This window comes from Hyalella azteca, unplaced genomic scaffold (genome assembly GCF_000764305.2).
Source record: "Hyalella azteca isolate HAZT.00-mixed unplaced genomic scaffold, Hazt_2.0.2 contig7125, whole genome shotgun sequence".
Taxonomy (NCBI): Eukaryota; Metazoa; Arthropoda; class Malacostraca; order Amphipoda; family Hyalellidae; genus Hyalella; species Hyalella azteca.
This window is the reverse complement of record NW_025937256.1, coordinates 215,614-236,846: the sequence shown is the minus strand read 5'-3', so window position 1 is coordinate 236,846 and position 21,233 is coordinate 215,614. Positions and strand designations below refer to the sequence as shown.

Genomic DNA, 21,233 nt, shown 5'->3' with positions numbered 1-21,233 from the left:
CATTGACATGATATTAGAATTGGAAAAAATCATTCAGATTTTTCTTGGCGCAACTATGTGAACAAAAGCAGAGACTCAGAAAGCCAACGTTTATTGAAAATGGTCATAATTCATCGAAAAAAATTAATCGTCAATAGCATCTTAAAAAATATATACGTCCTAAAGACTTAACTCTATATTTTACCCACAAGAAATAGTTTGTCTTTCGCTACATTTCCAGCTACGAGGAATGAGTGTGTGCGATGTTAAATACAATTTCTGGTGCAGCAACTTTGACGATCCTGCGTGAAAAAGCGCGTTCGCAGCCAGCGTCCCTATAGGCTCCCTAGCTGGAGCAGCGAGCAATTGTATATAGGATTGCATGCCGCGCTCTATATATTGCCTATTCATTGCTACCTCCTTGTATATTGCTTATTTATTGCTACCTCCTTGTATATTGCCTATTTATTGCTACCTCTTTATGTATATTGCCTATTTATTGCTACCTCCTTATATATTGCCTATTTATTGCTACCTCCTTATATATTGCCTATTTATTGCTACCTCCTTATATATTGCCTATTTATTGCTACCTCCTTGTATATTGCCTATTTACTGCCACCGCCTTATATATTGCCTATTTATTACCACCTCCTTATATATTGCCTATTTATTGCTACCTCCTTGTATATTGCCTATTTACTGCCACCGCCTTATATATTGCCTATTTATTACCACCACTTTATATATTAACTATGTATTGCCACTGTCTTATATATCACCTATTTATTGCCACCGCCTTATATATTACCTATTTATTACCACCGCCCGATATATTGCCTATTTATCGCAGCAACGCTGCTAGCTGCAGTCATATATCTCTGCAATAATCGCCTGAGTGGCGACCGAGATTTTTCTGCCGTTGGGCGTGTAATTACTTTCCGTGTCTCTGGCTGAGCTTTATTCGATCTGCAACGCTCTTTATTCCAATTAAATATAAGTTACTTGCTAATTAGTACCTGCCTCAATTAAACTAATGTATCTCAAGCGGGGATTAATAGAGCGCTTGCTCTAAGCATTACAAGTGTCATCCGTGGGAGGTTAAATGTCTTTATTATATTTTTCTTGTATCACCATAACTATAAATCAGTTTTATCTGTGGGTAAAGTGTTGGAAAATAGCAGGATCTCCAAACTGGTTCTGTTTTGAAGCAAGTTTCGCCAAGGCCGAGGAGGAGCTTTGGTCCAAACAGGGCATTGATGGCTGCTATTGTGTTGCAAATTGCCCTTTTCCCATTGGATAATGACTAGCATGACGTCACATAATTGCTTCTTCTTGACTGGTTGCCTCCAGTCCCTCAACTCTAATTGGACAGGAACCAGTTTGATTGTGATTGGTCCCGCCTCGTAAAGGAGGACCAACCAGAAGGCGGTGTTGGATCTCACGCATACTCCCTGGACGTGAGCTTCGCTCTTCCAGTTCAGTTGAACTTGCGTGCCCACATCGTAAGCGGTCTGTGAATCGCCGCTAAGCTCTAGTGAACGAACAGCTTCTCTTAAGTGAATTATAATCCTGACTTTGGGATATGTCCGACTATAAACAATCGATAGGCTAATCCTGTTGCGAACGATCGTCTCAAGTGCTCTGTAGTGACCTCTAAGTTACCTTACTTTGCGTAACTGCAGACAAGTGGTCGGCGTTTCTTCTTCTTCTGATTTATCCACACCACAAACCCCAAATGCACATGAACGGCGGTGAGTTAATTATTTTTATTTTATCTTTTGATTAAATAAGTTGTTTTTCCCTGTTTATAAACGTTGTTTTAATGCAATTTCTCAGATTAGGATCATGAATATTGTGCTACACGTGATCTTGGTCGCGGGTATTGCGGGCACTGCCTTGCCGTGGCGGCGAACGCTGCTTTCTTGTACTGGTGTTCAGACTGTTTAGTTCGTGTATGATACGCAGCTACGAATATCATTATTCTTCATTCGTATATATGCAAGCACGAATATAGTTAGTCCTCTTGTGTATACGCAGCTAAGAATATAATTAATCCTCTTCCGTATAGGATATGCTGGCACGAAAATAATTATTCCTCTTATGTATATGCAGCTAGGATTAGCATTATTTCTCACATTTATATGCAGATAAATATTTCCATATTCCTTATATATGCATATGTACATATGCACATTAATTCTATGTATATGCAGTTACGAATATCAAGATCTCCTATACATGCCTTTATTTTATATATTAGGATTTTCACTTGGTTTGCATCTTTTACTAGATTTCTGCTGAAGGTATTCTTATTTAGCAGGTCTTCTGTTGAGAAAAATATCGTCGGCGGTCATTAATTTTTTTTACGTGTCCGTAGACATAGAGTTAGGACATGAAATTCAGTCTGATGATCGATTTGATAACAAATATTTGGAGCATGAAGTTGAAAAGCATTCAGCTGTCGACTTGGAACTGTACACGATTTTTTTATTCTAGTCCAAAATTATTTCATTAATAGTCACTTGAATTAATCAAGCATCGGACCGCAGGGTATCAGCGATTGAGGTCTTAGTAAGCGTTTCCGAGCAGTTGCATCCATTAAGTCCACGCATCATGACTTCTTGCAAATAGTCATTTGAATTACTTAACAGAGATAGTCAGATTTTTATACATTTAGCTTAACTTTTTATTACAAAATCCCCGCACCAATATCCTAAGAGACTAAGAGTCTTTAATTATAGTCGAGTTGTTGGGGTGGCCAGCGCTGAAATCTCTGTGGTGGAATGCGCCCAGAATATTGATATATAAACAAATTGTACTACGTGCAACATTTTTATTCGTATTCATGGATAAACTAAAATTATCGTGATCATAAAATGAAACCATTATACCTCTGATGGTACAGACAGGTAATTATAGCTCGTATACCGCGTTGCTTAATATATGTATATCCCTATATAGCTTATTGTACCATTAACATGAAAAATATTTGACATTTGTTTTCTGCAATAACTTTTCTTTTACCTTTAAACCTACATTTTTTAAATTAAAAAAGAACGGCTTTTATCGAGCAGAACGGGTTGGTCTCACAGAATTATATATCTCGAACTTGCGATAAACATCTTTAAAAAATTAAATTTATTACACTGCAGGCAAACTAAGTAAGAATTAAGCCCGTCTTCATAATTAAGAATTTTCTGGTAAATTAAGAATATTCTGATCAATTAGGAATATTCTGGTCAATTAAGAATATTCTGGTCAATAAGAATATTCTGGTCAATTAAGAATATTCTGGTCAATTAAGAATATTCTGGTCAATTAAGAATATTCTGGTTAATTAAGAATATTCTGGTCAATTAAGAATATTCTGGTTAATTAAGAATATTCTGGTCAATTAAGAATTTTCTGGTCAAAATTAAGAAGGACATTTTTGAGACCTTGTAGGTGCGAAAAGGTAGCCGCGAAGGTATATAGCTGCATATGCAGGTACAATTTGGGCGTTTGAGACCGACCACAATTAAGTAGAATGCATGGTAACTAACTTGTTTCTAGGATGCATTTGTTTTAGGACGTGAGGAAAACTACCTTGCATTCATGCCTGTACGTGGCATGAGTGGCAACTCGTGGGCTAGCCGGTGGCATGTGCCGCGGCAACTCATCGGCTAGCCATGCAGTGGCTTGTGTGGCAACTCCTCGGCTAGTCTGTGGCATGTGTGACAACTCTTCGGCTAGTCTGTGGCATGCGTGGCAACTCTTCGGCTAGCCTGTGGCATGTGTGGCAACTCTTCGGCTAGTCTGTGGCATGTGCTGCAATTCTTCGGCTAGCCCGTGGCATGTGTGGCAACTCTTAGGCTAGCCCGTGGCTTGTGTGGCAACTCTTCGGATAGTCTGTGGCATGTATGGCAACTCTTGGATAGCCTGTGGCATGGGTGGCATCTCATGGGTTAGAATAAATAAGAAGAAAATCGATGAACGTTTCTTAAATCATATTCACGCACTAATGCTTATGTTCTCCATTTTATTGCGGGGCGAAGTACAAACTTATTTCCAAGCACTTATATCAATTGTCGTGGCCGAATAGTTTCATACTATTTTAGTTTTTTTCTGGATTTTAGTTTTAAGTAGTTTCTCAAGAGCCGCTTAGTTTCGGAAAATGTGTGACGTTTAAAATCACGGAACTCGATCAGTAAATCGTAATAAATTCATTGATTAATATCTGAACAACGAATAGTGGGCGATATTATTACGGAAAGAAAGTATCATTAATTTTATCATTGAAATCCGGATGATTGAAACATTTAAAATTAATTTGTAATCGCTGTGAATATATCTCTAATTAATTTGCCAAAGTATAAATAATATATTCGTATTAATTCAATTATAAAAATAAGATTTAGATTCGCAAACGAGATAACAAAGCTCTGAAGCTGACGCCGTTCGTGGCCGAACAATTAACGTGCCAAAAGCTTCAGCTGAAGCTTATGTTCTCCTAGTTTTCCTAGTTCTCCTGGCAATGAATTTAAACTGTGAACCTCTTCTACGCTTTATAACATAAATATATTAACATGTTATTGAGAATTTTTTTAGCATTATTATGATCACACATACTACTTCATACCCAGTACATATATTTATATCACTGATATTGATGATACTTATTTTCAGTGTTATACCGCTATGACCAGCAGGAATATCATTCCGATGATGGCCATCATCACACCTATAAAGTATAGAGTGCTGACTTAGTGCTAACAGTGCATAGAGTATCACGGCTCTGGTATATATATGCACGATAGATGATTAAAATGAGTAAAGCATATTAATGCTGCCAATCTGCACGTATTTGCACAAACGGAATGCACTTTATTAAATGAATGATCTCGAGGAAAATGTCTATCATAGAAGACGCGGCTGCGAAAGCAAGCCTGCATGTCCTGAAGGCGTATCCAGGTTGGTGGTGATCACTTCTCCTGGTTTGGTCATCAGGTAAAAGGCACCATGCATCACAACAGGCAAAATGCGAAAAATCACGTAAAAGCCTAGCGCATCAAGCCATGCGTCACACCTCAGGCTCTGATTTTGTCATTTCCGCGCCTCTGTTATTGTCTACCGGAAATTTACGGCGCCCGCCGAGCAGTAGTTCTGCCTCGCGGTGATCGTTAAGAAAATCCATGGCGCCGTTTTTGTCTTTTTAATTAACGGAATTTATTTTATTTTCGTTTACAATTACTGTAAGAATGAGAGGTTAAATTCACCTGTGCACTGAAGGAATGCTTGAATTTTGCTTATTTCCAGGTTTTATGGTTTTTATCAGTGCATGTTCGGTTGACATTCCAAAATTGGATGCACCTGAGATGAATTTTGGCAGAATTAGTCAAAAACGTACCTTCTTGCCTCATCTAATCAGCCGTGCAGGAGTGGAAATGCATGCCACATTTCGACAACCGTGCAGGAGTGGCATTGCATGCCACATCTCGACAGCCGTGCAGCAGTGGCATTGCGTGCCACATCTCGACAGCCGCGCAGGAGTGGCATTGCATGCCACATCTCGACAGCCGTGCAGGAGTGGCATTGCATGCCACAGCTTATCGACCACAGGATTATAGAAGTAACTAGCCATTACCAGGACGACGTTGATGAGATCGCCATGCAGACTCGGTGCTGGGGCCAACCTCTTGTGCGAGTCACCAGCCTTTTATTGATTACCATCGGAGCCTACGTGCATAATTCAACTATAATTTGTAATGGGTAATTGCTGCATGCCATTGATAAGCAATTTTCATGAACTCCACGCCCCTCCCAGTGACCGGTGCCACTGTCGCTAAATTTCTGACCAGCTGCAAATATTTCAATCGGAGAGCAATAAATCACGATTGACATTTGTGAAAATGCCAATTTTTGCTAGAATATTGTGTCTGTATGAAAAATTGTTTTTAGGCGAGTTTCCATTATAATTGTCATCAAAAATATAATGTAAATTTAAACACAAATAAATATTGATTATAGGTAACGTGTGTTCTGAACTGGCGCTACATTGACGCGCCCGCTGTTTATTTATTAGTAAAACCTGCTGATATATTGAAACTATCGAAAAAAACATCATTGAACTCCACTAATATGACCTTTCATTATAAATCGATCGAAAATTAGCATATTAGCCCATTACCCACCCATTCATTTCGAGGCTTGAAAGCTGCAAGCGATTAGTCATCAGAAGCGAATTCGAATGAAAGTGCAAAACATATTATCGAAAGTAATGTTAGAAAATGAACGTAAATTGATTCATTACTCGCACGCTGGATATTTTTCGCTCCTCGGCCATTAATTCATTGAACTTAATAATAAATACTGGGCAACGGTAAGTTACTGTCGTTAACTTGAGCCGCAAACTTCCTGCCAAATATATACCGTAATAAAAAACTAGGTTAAAACTTTGGGTGGCGTATGGGCGGCCAACGAATGGCAGGCGTTCTGCTGCGTTTTACCTTCTACAGAATTATAATTTACGTGCGTTTATATTGGTCGATGGAGCATGATATTGATATATGTACATTAAAGCTATATTTATTTATACAAGCGATGTACAGCTTCTCGCTGGCTGAGCTTCGAACGATTAGCTAGAAAAATAACCTCGCGTCTTGAGTCCTCATCCAGGACTGAATATGCATAAAATACAACCGTAAATTGCAATAGTGTTCACAAGTTTGAATAATTTGTTGTTAATCGAGGGGACGTTTCACAATGACGGAGTCGTCACAATGCACGATACTCGAGTTCTTCGTTCGTCTATACCGTCAATTACACACAAGTCACCATGCATGCGTGCAGCATGCAGATATTGCACTTTACTAGACTAAAAACTGAATAATACCGGCCATAACTACGATTCTTAGAGTTTGTATATCAAATATTAATTACGAAATTGTTTTGATCGCGTAGTCGTGTTTCTGTTTTCTTTTTTCCATATAAAACAAATGTTTTGCATTGAAAGCCTGCAACATTAGTGCCCTGATGACTAGAATGCAGTGACGACACGAGTGCTATATTGCGACAAAGTGACAGCGACGTTAGACACTTGCAGCTTCGTCTCATGGGACCCCCAGAGCGTGGCTCGCTCTCAGCGGGAGGTAAAAGGTCCCACCTTTTCAGGAGTTTGTCTGTCTTTTTAGTTCATTGTGCCGGGTTTCCCGTTACTTCAATGGACGGATTTTTTCCCGGAGCCAATGAAGGTCTCAATTAGACTGGCAGGCTCCTCTCTATTTGGCAGGTACGTACGCCCCAAAATACACTCTTCGTTTGGTGCACGGCAGCTACTCTTGCCGTATACACCAAACCCACAATTATCTTAAACTAATATACTCGGTCACCTCTGAACAAAATTATTTTAATTCAAAGCGAAATAATATCTTCAGAGACTTTATGATAGACTTCAATATGCGTGAAGATTATATATATATGAGTCTGATCAATATTTTTTACTGATAACGTAGTCTGTAATGGCACACGATCGAGGTATTTTCAAGAAATTGTCATTTGACTTGCACACACTTGCTTTCTTTTATATGCGTAGTTATTGTCTGTGACTGCTAGCACAACACAGTAGCAATGGCTGTAGTTATGGCATTATATATATATATATAGTAATAATATTAATATCAGTAGTATTTGCAGTGGTAGAAGTATTATTAAGAGTATTAATGTCAGTAGTATTTGCAGTGGTAGAAGTATTAGAAAGAGTATTAATGTCAGTAGTATTTGCAGTGGTAGAAGTAAGGGACTGCTGCTGCTGCCGCCCCAAGCGTGAGAATAACTTGCCATTTTGTGTGCGCGCGACTCCCTCCGATCGAGCGACGGCCCGCTGGTCCGGGTAAAAAATCTGCCCCTGTAACGAGAACAACGATCGCTTGTAGCAATGGAAATAAATAAGCTCTAATGTGAGTTAGATTCTAATTTGTTGGAAGAAGTTTAGAGCTTTAGTGAAGTAAATCACAATATTTTCAGCCTAAAATTGAGAAAACTAATGAAGAAAAATTTACATGATTTTGAGCAGCAAATTTTAACCCGTCTGAGAGAAATTACACAGCAAAGAACATGAAAGTAATGTCATCTTTTACAAAACAATATTACTTGTTCGTGTACTTTGCTGAAAATAAATGTATAAAATTAATATGAAGTGTTGGTCCAGGTTCAGATATGACGAATTTATTTTGGACTTCTGAGACACATGGCCCGTTACCTGAGGCCTTGGCCCGCTATAGGGGACACCGGCCCGCTATAGGGGACACTGGCGCCCGCTGCTCATGGCCCTGACTCGCTACCTGAGACGTTGGCCCGTTAATGGCAGCCCAGACGGGCCCAAATGAGGGGTCTGGAAGGAGACGGACGGTCCCCTCGCGTGACGCCTGAAATTGTTGAGGCAGCGGCAGACCTCCCGGCCAAACTAGCCTGTCTTTCCGGGATGAATTAAATGCTGCCCTCAGGATCCGGTGTCGACCAGAATACACTTTTCTTCCCTCGAAAAGAATATCTGCAGGATTTGGCACGTGCTGTTTCTGTTTCTCGAATTGTTTAGGTTGGGATCGTATCGTGAGTCGTGGTAAGTTTCTAATTTCTGCTTTCTATGCATGATGACGATCGTACTTTTACGGAGACAACCCCTAAAAATGTACTGGTATACAAAGCTATGCAGCGAGTTCTTCGCTTACATTCCTCCGTTATTGTTCATGCTTATTAATCAATAGATAATAACTACAGGTTTCACAAAACCACAATAATTCATAGCACGACATATTCTCGAAAGAATGCCCGAATAACCACTAGGTCGATGTTCCTAAACTCGTAAGATTTCTCGACAAGCGCACTCGATGGCCTCTAAAATATCTGTGGCTCTTAATTGCTGTTCCGCCGCCGGTCATTTCAAGATTGGTATCAGATGAATGCTGAATATCCAACCCTAATTGCAGGGTGAGTGCACTAGAGACTTGCAAGGAACTCTGCTATGCCGGATGTCCATTGTGGATTAAATTGTGATGTGGATTTTTACCAAAAAAATTTTATTCAGATGATTTGTCCAGATGATGTTTTTTATTGAATTTCGGAAAGTTTCAAGAGAAAATATACACCAATTGATTACAAATTTTCATTTTCGAAAATAATTGAATTCATTCACCAAAAGTACTTTCAGATTAAAGAATTGTTTCTTGTGCGCAATCTTTCATAATTTCATTTATTTCTCAGTCAACGTTGGGGGAAATGCGTTTAAGTGGCAAGTTATAATATTTAAACCAACACAGCAATTCAGGAGGAATTAATTACTTTCTAAATGCATGCAATTAATCTCTGAATATCCCGTCCTTTTGCAGTGATAGTATGTATAGGAGATCAAAATCACTCACTTGACCGGTATCTGTGTTTTCACTTTCAGCAATCTTATTTAGAATGCCGATTTCACTTCCCGCTCATTGCGAGTAAACAATTGCTAAAGATCATTCTGAATCACAATCTCATATTCCTCTGACTAATTGTATTATAATATTTCTATCACTATGAGCATTGTACAATTTAGCTTCATTGTCGCATTTAGATTAAATCTATTACAAGCTGCATTCTGAATTGGTTTAAACGGTCGATTGATCCTGCAATCAAATATTTGGTTTTAATTCACGATGAAATTAAACCTTACGTTATTATCTCAACATTATCAGTATCACGAGCTTTTAGTCATACGATAAGTTGTGCAAGACGTAGGATGAATTAAGGGACGAATTTTTGTACTTGGATCATCACAATGCCTCCACTTGAGATGTGTCACGGAGTTGTTAGTTTTCTGACATCGACTGCACTTCTTCCTTTGAGGAACGCCTAGCGTCCATTCACACATGATATCGCCATTGAAATATGACTGAGCTCGAGAGGTTCAAGAGTGAAGATGTTTCTCAAGAAGTTTTAAACGGACACTTCGTGAGACATGTTTTCATACTGGAAAACCAATACGAAACTGTTTCCTAAATCGTGTAGTGAGAAATGATGATCAGTCACAATATGTAGGATAAGTGTCATCAAGTGGAAGTTTATTTTTAGAGCTTCGCTTCAATTCATCTAGGAAAATTTTATTATGGTACCTTACACGAGTTTTTATTCTCTACACTTTTATTCTCAACTTTTGCCTAATTTTTAACTTACACATTGTGGCTTTCATTTTATTATTGAATGATGAAATGCCAAATATTCTCATGCCGCCTAATGTGCTATATTTCTTTGTTCAATTTTTGAGGAATTTTTGTTTTGAAGGAACTGACGGAAAAATATTTCCGTCGGATATTACGGATAAAACGGATATTTTTCTCAAAATGCAACGACTATCGCGCATTCTCATCCTGATAACTTGTAATTAAATTATCATTTTAAATACAGGGGATTATTTCATAAAAATCCACTCAATGGCAGAGTAATTGAATAATTTGAATACATTTAATATTATTTAGTGCTAACTTCAAGACAACACATTATCAATTATTTGATAGAGGACTGAAATTTTCATGCGTGAAATTACATAAAGCAATATGTGGACGTTTTCCGCAGTTTTATTCTGCGTATGTACATCGCAAATAAAGCTGGCAGATTCCGTTCAGGTAGCACAATAACAAGCGGAGGCCTCACGGTGCTTGCAGCAATCCAAACAAACCTTCCATTGCGTTCACATCTCAATTTTCCACGCCCTCTTTGAAATGCGGACGTTTTCCCTCCATATATAAATAACGCACTGTTATAGAGGCAGCAGTCTGTGTACAAGGCCTCATTCTCGTCAATTATGAGGTTTTCGTCGCCCAGGTATGGCATTATATGCATGTTTGCACCGTACAATGGAGGCGCTCGCTCTTCACTCTGTGTGTAGAGGGAACCGTACCAAAATAACCTGAATGATATTTTGAACGGCCTTTTACTCGAGTTAATATCGAGTTTATTAATCGACTACATACGCCTTCTCTCCCTTACGTACCTGATATTTCTATACTACTTTCATCATATATATAAATCAACGGAAAAACGTATTGTTTCCATTCAGGTTTCACCAAAAGAGCGGGTTTTGTATAATATCGCTACTGAATTGGTGTCTAAAACGTTTTAACGAAAGAAACTTCACAATGGGTAAATTTGTCAGCATTTTTTAAATTTTCAAACCTTAACAGAGAAGTAATATTATGAAGTATGAACTATCTTCAACACTGTTCATGTTAAAGATAAGTTCATCAGTTATTGAATTTGCCTGCAGATGAGAACTTCTAATGTTTTGTATATATTTTGCACGCTTTTGTGTTGAAATTGATATTTCATGAACTAAAACCACTTGACATTAAAATGTTTATCAAATCCGAACAAAATTCACCTGAAATTGACAAATATTCATGGAAGTATGTAGAAACAGTTTTTAAAGCCCCTGCATTTAGACGGCCAAAGTTGGGATCTCAAGACCACAAAGCAGACTTCCATGCGTCATCAAAACCGGACGAAGTTAGCGTCCCAGTGGAGGCGCCACTAAAAGCCTTTCTCTTCTTCCACGTATCCAGGATACGAGGCGTATCGTGCCGGCTTGGCGGCATGCGTGACGCAGAAGAGATCGATCAAGGCTCCATCATCTCCTAGGATGTATTTTTCAGGATACATGCTGTCTTAAAAAGCTCGTCGATGATCGGGGCAGTTCTTCAGGTTACTTGCATGATTTATGAGCGACACGAGAAGAACCCGACCGATGCGTTCAGAGTATTAGCGAATTCAGAAGATGAAGGTAGCAGCCGAAATTAAAGAAGGTTTTCGAAAATTTAATCATTTCTTGGTCACGCATTCTTCAATTTAAAAATTCTTCGCTTATATAAGGAGAATTTTATGACAGTTGTCTAAGGAGAAATTTTTTGTTTGTTGTCGTATTGTATATTTTGTCGTATATTCGTTCGCTTCTTAAAAAAACGTACGTCGTTGCTATGGATTTTCTATGTCAGCACGAACCGACTGAACAACGTTAACGATGTAAATTGGCATAGGATGGAACGATGTGAATAAAGTTTGTATTTGAATAACGTACCGAAGTCAAGAAAATAGTACAGTGTTGCTCCCATCAAACTAAATACTTGGCTATGATGGTCCAAAGAAAACTTCAACTTGATTATACGTTGATTTTACGGCTAACTCTGACCAGTAAACTTTTAATTTTGAGTCGAAATTAACCCTAAATATTTCTAAATTCCCTTTTGCCCAGAAAACGTTTCCATGCCAAACAACAGCACCCGGGGATGAAGACCGATGTAGGGGTCTTTTCCCATCGCTGTTTTATAAAAAATGAATTGATTTTCCTATAGAAATCGAAGCTATGAATTCTCCAGATCTCTAAGAGGTGCACCGATTTTTAGTTTGGTTTGCTTACGATATTGGAAAAAAAATCTAGCGCAAAATCACTGCGTTAAACTATTGTCTAACTAACGGTGTTATGCTCACGATCTAATAAATTTCAAGTTGAAATGCAAGTTAATGAATGAGTATACGTAGTCCTGCTCAAATTAATTTATGTATTCGTTATTTAACTAAAATTTTAGTTTTAGAACCCCGTGTTTTTTACAACAATATTTTCAAAAATTCTAAAAACAAATTTTGAAAATTCAGTTAATGCTTTCATGCATCTCAACCAAGAATTTCCCACTCTTTACAGATCCCATGGCATACCATGGCCCCTTTGTGACCCAGTCACAAAGTCTGGGCAACAGCATGGCGTGGCGCACGGCCATGTCTAACGCTGCTGGCCTCCAAATGGGCATGGGGCCCCACCACCCCCACTCTATGGTCGACCCAGCCACTCTGCACATGAGCTACCACACCGCAACCGAGCCTCGGGACCATCTCCTAGGAATGAACTCTTTTCCGTCCCTGCGAAGTGAGTACCAAGGTAACTTTAGCCTAGTTTTGTGCACAATGTTTTCTTAAACTATCAGTTAACCTTGTATTTGTTAGTTGGTTATTTGTATCTCCTTGTGGTACCTCACAGCTATTACTTGATGTGTGTTTGTGTTTACAAGTAGCTTGGCATGAAGCTTACACTTTCCTGGATGAACTCGAGTGCTGAGTAATTTATCTTAATTTCGTGTGCTATTTTGGAAATCCAGAGACCATGCATGACGATGTGACGTAATTTCAAAGATACTTATCTATGGCGACACCGAATCAAAAGTAATTTACGTAAATCATTGATTTTGCTGTTAGTGTATTTTTCACACTTAATTTTTCACTTCAACTTTGAAAGAAAATTATGAATCACCATATTAAAATTATTGCTAAAGGTGATTTTTAAATCTACTTGTTTGGTTTCCACTTGCTTTATTGTTGTCCTCTTTCATTTTACTTGACTAAAAAAATCGTTTTTGATTTACCATGCACATGACTTCTATTTTTTCCTGCTAACAGCATGCATTCTTATGTTTAATTAAATTTGTATTTACGTGTCTAATGATAACAAATTCGTTTATATCTAAATAATTGCTTTATTTTTCGTTAATTATTTCGTTCAAACTTAGCTAAGCTCAAAATTGTTTCCTAGCTTAGTTTCCCTTTTCAAGCACCGCTTAAAATCCCCAAAAATAATTTTTTTACACAAACTCCACGACTTGACCTAAGGATAGCATGGCCTCCAATTGCACGCATGATTTTTACAGTTTTCTTGCTTTCATGCTCGCATTTTGTGACGCCCGTTGTTATTTTGGAAATTTGTTTTTCTTTCAGCTGACGAAAATTACTTCAGGCAACATAATGTTGCTCCCCAAAACTTCTATAGCTGTCCTAGTGAAGTAGCAATAACCGCGGAAGTGTACGCTTGGCATCAGCATCATCAGCAACAGGCAATTCAGCAACAAATGGAAGAAGTTCATCATCGTCAGCAATATTATTTGAGTGAAGCTGCTAGTGCTGCAATGGCTAAACGTACGTTAAAAATATATAGTTACGTCATTGTTCAAAAATTTGGCAGCCGTGCAGTAAAACTAGAATTGGTTTATGGGACAATTGGTGGTAGAGGATATTGGAAGAGCACTGACTAGTTTTGATTCCATGTTACGCAAATTTTGTTATCGAACCGGATACTTGATTCGTGCGAATTGCTTGCATTTTGCAATGACTAGTACTTGGCGCTATGTTATAATGTATGAATTTTACCGTTGAAATAGAATTTTAATTCAATTTGGAGTCAATAACGTGTGTTTTGCATGACAATATGTCTAGATTTAAGAAAAATTTTCCAAGAATGGCACAGGTAATGAAATTTCAATAACACAAAAATATTCCGATGCCCTTGTAACTCTCAGTGAGGGAAAGTGCATGCTCATGCTGAGGGAAAGAATATTTAATTAACAGTGATTAACGGTGAGGGAAAGTGTATCAAGTTATTAACTGAAATACCCCACTGTTATCTGCTAGGGGTATTTCTAAAACAAACTCTGGCCGGGTTTATTTAAATTTTGAAATAATTTTAATGTTGATAATTTATTAAATAACCACTTATTCAAATTATCGGATTAAGGCATTTCATAAGTAGCTTATGGTGACGCTTGAATCTTATATTTCTTCTATTAAACAAAGCAGTCTTTGTATGGCCTTTAAAACAGTTTGCTTTGCCTGCTTCCTTATTTCTATAACTAACTGGCTGCTTGAAAACTATGCTTAAGATTTGTTTGCACGTATCTATTGCACGTCATATTTTATCTAAAAATACCCTATGCTCCAACGCACATAATCCTGACATGCATTCATTTCTTCAAGTGAGCAGTATATTTAATATTGCTAAGCAAAATTTTGTTTAATTTATAATCATTATTAGAATATAAGCGTTATTTTTCACTTAAATTGATCATTTAGTTTTGTCCCTCATAGTGTCCCTCTGTTCTATTTTAAGTAAAATGTTCGCAGGAGATTATAAAGATGTTTTCTTAATCGTAGGCATCAAATATTTAACTAAAATTCAGAAAAAATAATTTTCCTACCCCAAATGAAATAATCCATGTTAACATTCTTTGTCCTATACTGAAGTTTCACTATTGTTTGTCAGGTGGTACTATAATAAAACAAATAATCTTGCAACGAACTCAGTGACATACATTGATTGTATATTCGGTACAACAGTTTGAGCCGAACCATTAATTTTGTTGCAAGGTGACTTTAAAATAAATTTTGTTTTCTTTTAAGTAGATTTTGTTTTCTTTTAAGTAGATTTTGTTTTCCTTTAACTAAATTTTTTTCTTTTAACTAAATTTTGTTTTCTTTTATTCACAGTGCCGCCTCAGCCCGGAAGGAAACAGCGTCGGGAGCGCACAACTTTCACGCGCGCGCAGCTCGACGTGCTGGAGACGCTCTTCGGCAAGACGCGTTACCCGGACATCTTCATGAGGGAGGAGGTCGCTATCAAGATCAACTTGCCTGAGAGCCGCGTTCAGGTAATGTCACGAAACTTAATGCTTTTTATGTAATTTTAATCGAAAATTCCATTTAAAAATGTGATGGATTTGTCGAAAACTCAGCTAATAAGTTGAACTTGTATTAGGCAGAGCCGGTGCTAAACCAAAATTTACGACAAAAAAAACGTGCATATCCAGTAAGTTTCACTATCTTTAATTCATGATTATTGTTATAAACATGATTCGAATGTACAATATTCCTTCCGTGAGTTTTTTTTATCAATCATGCTGTACCTACAGCCAAAAAACTTTTGGGCTAAAGAAAAATTCTTTTCTGCATCGATTCAGCATTTCTTGAAATTCCAGTGGATTCAGACAATTTTCGAAATCAGTTTTCAGGATTCTCCTGTTTTCATCAATCAAGCAAATTCGGGTCCGCTTATTGTCAAACAAAGCAGACATCAGCGCATCTTTTTTTCGACCATTAAGCACTGGTCGAGTAGTTCAGTTCCCGCGTAACTGCTCACATTAGGCCGGCGTTTGATCTTTTATGGGCCGCATAACTGAATAGTGACGCGATCTTTGATGCGGTCGCGGACGCCCCGCTGGCATCGTTGGAGCTCCACTCGAGAGGCAGCCTCTAATTACGTCGCCTTACACTGCATATTCCCGACCACAACAGAATCTTTACAAAATTAAGCTGTGACCAAAAATTACCAATTTTATTATGTACTGTAATTTCAAAAATGTTTTGCTTCCAAAGATTGAGCAAAGTTTAATTTCACAAATGCTTTGCCTCCAAACACTGAGAAAACACAGTTTGATATTCTGTTGAGGCGTATATTGGTCTGAAATTCACTTTAAAAATGAAGTGAATGTCATCGGAATACTAACCTAGGGTTCGCTTTCCGAGCATATAAATACAATTTTCATAACGCATTGATAACAAACATAATTTTCTCAGCAATACATTGAACAGGTTTGTTCAAAGCAACGTTATAGTAGCCTCGTCGAGTCGATCACTTCGCTATAAAGTCGATGACGTGCGACCGGATTTAATCTAAGAAAAAGATTCAGTTTGAGGCGGCGTTTATGGGGTGAGGAAATCCCCCAGCAAAACAACGATGGTGTTGCCTTTAAATGGGAAGATTTCGGTGCAGGAACTGTGCGTGGAAGAGAACTTCAGCAGATTGTAGGACGAATAATTAATTGAAATTACGTCCGTATGCAAGAAGGGAATTTCTCATGCATGCAAATTTTGACCATCGGCGATGGTTGTTGTTGTGATCGCAATGAAACGATTTTTCTTATTTTATTTTTCTCGAACGTAAGAGATATTTGGTTGAATTTTATGTGAACTAATATGTTAGGTAGTTATCGGTATTTCACTTCATAAATTAATGCAACGAACTCAGGGAAAAATAATTCAGCTGCATCCAGTCGCTGATAGAATCCTCACCTCAAAAAGTATAATTAATTATTAAAATTTCACACGCGTTACTGCGACTAGTCGACGCCTGACGAAGAATGTTTCTCCCTCATTTTTTGTGTCTTTTAAAGCCCTCGGCAGCTGCCCCTCGTACATGCCATGCTGATCGAACTCGTGAAGCAATCGGGCTCGTATCTCACCCTTCACTAATACACTCGTTTGCCCCTTGAAATTTGCACCAACCTCCCCTTTGGAAAAATCAGGCACATTGATCGATATTCGGTGGCTTAGGAACATCTGCGACTGCTCATGGTGTTGCGCCAGTTGCTTATTGACATCACATGTTCGTCAGCTGCAAGCCTCACGTGCACTTCAAGTTTCCAACATGTTACTTTCTTGAGCACATACTTCACACATCCATGGATCATGCGTGAAAATGATGAAATGTTAAAAAATTGCACCAAAATTACAAGTTATTGAGTTATTTATTTTACGTCAACGGCGGTATGAATTTGCGTAAGGTGATGCGTAACTACGCTTCTTTTATTAATGCAACATAGTTTTGAAGGCGAAGTGTACTAACTTACTGGCTTGAAAGCGCCCGCTTGCAAGATAATGGGCATAAGAATATCTCTAATAATTAGTAGTACTACAATAGTAATTGAAGGCGGGCAGTTTAGTCCTTAATTTAGTATGCATGCAATTCTGGTGAATTAATTTCTCAAATTCTGAACTCGGGGAGCTTCGATCTAGGTGGCAGAATTATTCGCCGGTTTGAAGGATGAACCCTTGGTCGAAGCAATTAAGGCTTTGAATAACACGGAACTTTCCCTATTTAATTAATGATTAAATTTACCTTTGCGCGGGCGTGAAATTTTTAAGCAACCTGCATCGCATTTGTCCTTAATAGCTTAAACGCGCAATTCGTTGTCATAGGAACCCGCTGTTAGAAGCTATGAATTTCAATTAAGGACGAGTGAATATTTTTACCCAGAATGAGAACACTTAGTTCAAGTGTGCCTATAGTAATGAATTTCTATGTATACTAAAATAAATTAGTTACATTATGAGTTTTTTCCGGATTGAGGGATTAATTAGCTTTCATTTATTAGCACCAGAGATTTTATATACAGTGCCAATATTTTCAATATTATTTGATTTAAATAACTTTTATCTTCGAAGAATAACTTCATTATCATTTTAATTGCAATTTATTCCGTCTAAATGAGCGATTGTAGTGGAAATAGTCACGCATGTTTCTATGTGTATCAGTAGAGGAGAAAGAGCGCAACGTTAGGTGCTGCCTTCGTCGAAGGTTAGTCTTTCTTTTGTTCATTTAGTGACGTGGGTCCCTCGGTACCCAATAGGGGGCTTTGTCACAGTAACGATTGGCTCTGCCCAACAATGGGTCCATGGCCCCAATAACGATTTTTTGGGACCCAGCTGTATATATATCGCCGTGGCTCACACCATCAATGCGTGTTTCATAAATGACGACCGCCCGACCACGTCCAAATGAAAGAAAAATACACGCAAAAAAAGAGCGTCGTAATTGGGCAATAGTGTTGACGCCTTCCTATACAAAAAAGAAAGCAATCCACGTTTTCCGAATGTTGCGCGCAAGATATCCATATTCAGATCGGTGTAGTGCGAACTTCTTTTGACATTAGGTAACCATTGAGGTTGAATTGTCATTTCTAATTCGATGCCATATTATATGACGCTCGTATTTTGCGAATGCCTATACGATATCTTGAAAATAAATAATATATCAACGTTATTTCGACTCCAAACTTTTGATGCATCATTCTGAGAAGGCTTGTCGTTGGTACCGGTAATCTATTAAAAAACTGACATTCGTTTTTCTTTTTCTGACAGGTTTGGTTCAAGAATCGGCGTGCGAAATGTCGACAGCAGAACTCGAATAACAACAACACCAACTCAACCAACGGCACAAGTTCGAGCGGTTCTTCAAGCACCACAACGACAAGCACGACTTCCAGCAGCGCGGGAACAGCAGCGTCTAGTACAAGTACAACTGACAGCACCAGAGCAGCGGTGCCGCGGCCAAAGAAGACTTCCAGCAAACCTTCAACGCCCCCCGTGGCGACCGCCACCAATACGACGTCTTCTGCGGTGCCTTCTGCCGTAAAAGCTGAGCCAAGGGCACAATCCCCAGCAGCATACAAACCTCCAACAACATCCCCCGCCTCGGCACACACTCCTCCCAACACAGCTCCTACGCCAAGTCAACCTTACACCGGTTTTCAAGGTGCAACGCACACCATTTCCAGTAGTGTTGTTGACCCCAATGCATATTCCTCTAGCTTGTGGCCATCCACTGCTCTTCGATCTGACTTGGGTTCTCCGAATTGCATGCAAGCTGCCTCTCACTACACGGGTATGCCTCCCCACGCCAAAACTCCCCCATCTTGGAACCAGAGCTACACTCCCGGCTACTACGGAAACTTCGAATATCTGCACCAACCTAATCACTTCAACGCCAGCCACATGGCCAACTTCTCTCAGATGACAGTCGGGCACCCCAACATGAACAGCGCTCAGATGAGCGCAGCCCAACAGTACAGAGCTCCCACTAAACAGGAGTGTATGGACTACGCAGCTAACACAGGCGAAAACTTTCAGAGTCTTTGAACAATTTTGTTACGAACTATTACACCTTTTTAAATGGATTTTTTTGTGTTTGTTGTTTTTCGCCGAATCGAAGCCGATTTAATGTTGTGAACGGTTTCTTAAACAATTAAAAAAATTATTTAGACCTTTAGCGTTAGCAATTTCATTTTAAATTGTAGATAGATTCCATGAAATTTTTAATGTTCGTTATTTGTATAAACTTCCTATCACTCGACTCCATTTATTATAATTGTTTTAATACGTAATTGGAACGAACGGCTCGTGTGGCCATAAATTTTCATTTTTAATTTTTTAATATAAAAATTTTTTAATTCTGCTAATGAAGAACCTAGCATTTGAGTTTTTCACGAGAAACCACACACGCCGAGAAAGAAACAACAATAAGTTTGCTCATGTGACTTCAACAATGAAACCACAAGAAGCGAATTTCTTCCATGTATGAATTTTTGCACATTGATAGTTGCATTGTGAACTTGCATCGATTGAAGCTCAAACGTACGTCATGTATGGATACTGTAAGTAAAGTTCTGTATAATTGTACATACAAAAAGAGATCCTCGTTGCACGTGGAGCCATATTTAAACTGTATTATTATTGTTGACAAAACAGGTACAAGTAAATGGAAACGATCATTTTGGTGACTCTGTACGTACAAAAATGACTATTGTTAATAGGTATGTAACCATATGTTGGAATTAATTATTAAGGTTACTCTAGGGAAGCATTTCATTCGCTGAAAACTAAAATAAAAAACACTTTCGATTAGTTACTTTACTGTGATCGGATTTTCATTTGACTGTTTTGGCTGGTGAGAAAGAAATAAAAAGACCGCAATTTTGATGAATATTGTACAAAATTGTCGGTATCATTAAATATTTTCCTAGCCACAATATTTAAGTACGCATGAGACTTTTTTTCTAATTCAGATGAATCGCTCATCAAGGCAACAAATTGAAATAAATTAATACAATGCTTAGTAAATATCCAACAATTTTAATTGTATTTATATTTATAAAATTTGAAATATGAATAAATGTTTTGTATTGTGAATGCTCACTCACAGACGTTTTTCGGTTACACACCATAAAAATTAGGTAATTATGGTTGAAAATTTTTTTTTCTTTGGAAGCTGGATTAATCCATGCATGTATTTTGCCTGCAGTCAGAGCCAACTTACGATGCAAATTCTCAGCGTCTCTGACTATTTGTTCTAGAAACAATTACGTTCATGCCTATTGATCTTTTTAAGGCCATGTAGAAGTCAAAAATAAATAATGTAGATATTTTTTGTTGGCAATTTGTACATCTCTCATGCGGAAGATTGAATCATTCCCGATTAAGTGCGAGATGTGATTGTGTTCTAAATTGTCAATTCCCTTTCACAATATTCGGCTTGAAGTTTTCGCATTTCTTAACATTTTGATGTGAGGCATAAAATATATCGTTCGAATGTTGTAAATGTTTTTGGTTGGAATGCTCACAGCTAGGCATTTACTTGTTTTTTTTTATAAAAAAATTTAATTCCTCACGATATTTCTTCTGCTTCAAGAGAATCTCACAGAATTTAGGAACCATTTTGAACATCGAATAAAATTAAAACAATTTTGGCCATCAAAAACGTAAGTATTGTGGAACGAATAGAGGCTTCCGTTCAATTATTCGGAAATTTCACTCCGACTCGAACCGCATTTGCAGGTTCGGTACTTTTTCATGGTAGTGCAATATCTTCTATAATTTCT

General features: G+C 38.1%; 1 protein-coding gene across 4 annotated transcripts; it reads left to right on the top strand.

The window, feature by feature from the left end:
* The first annotated feature begins 1,407 nt into the window (after positions 1–1,407).
* On the top strand, positions 1,408–19,637 carry LOC108674562 (homeobox protein OTX1 B-like). 4 transcript variants are annotated; one of them, XM_018162527.2, is made up of 5 exons: positions 1,408–1,733; positions 12,683–12,916; positions 13,747–13,944; positions 15,289–15,449; positions 18,718–19,637. In XM_018162527.2, exons 1-5 carry the CDS (start codon positions 1,718–1,720, stop codon positions 19,492–19,494), a joined length of 1,386 nt encoding a protein of 461 aa, XP_018018016.2. In that variant the 5' UTR covers positions 1,408–1,717; the 3' UTR covers positions 19,495–19,637. The 4 variants fall into 4 exon arrangements, with proteins under 4 accessions (XP_018018016.2, XP_047737086.1, XP_047737087.1 ...); XM_047881130.1 differs by having other exon boundaries at positions 1,409–1,733; positions 12,683–12,904; XM_047881131.1 differs by lacking the exon at positions 13,747–13,944 and having other exon boundaries at positions 1,416–1,733.
* Positions 19,638–21,233: the final 1,596 nt, after the last annotated feature.

What these genes read in the sequence shown, in the direction of transcription:
- LOC108674562 (XM_018162527.2), top strand. An exon ending in TAGTGCTGCAATGGCTAAAC is followed by an intron (nt 13,945 to 15,288) that starts GTACGTTAAAAA and finishes TTTTATTCACAG; the next exon opens with TGCCGCCTCAGCCCGGAAGG. An exon ending in TGCCTGAGAGCCGCGTTCAG is followed by an intron (nt 15,450 to 18,717) that starts GTAATGTCACGA and finishes TTTTTCTGACAG; the next exon opens with GTTTGGTTCAAGAATCGGCG.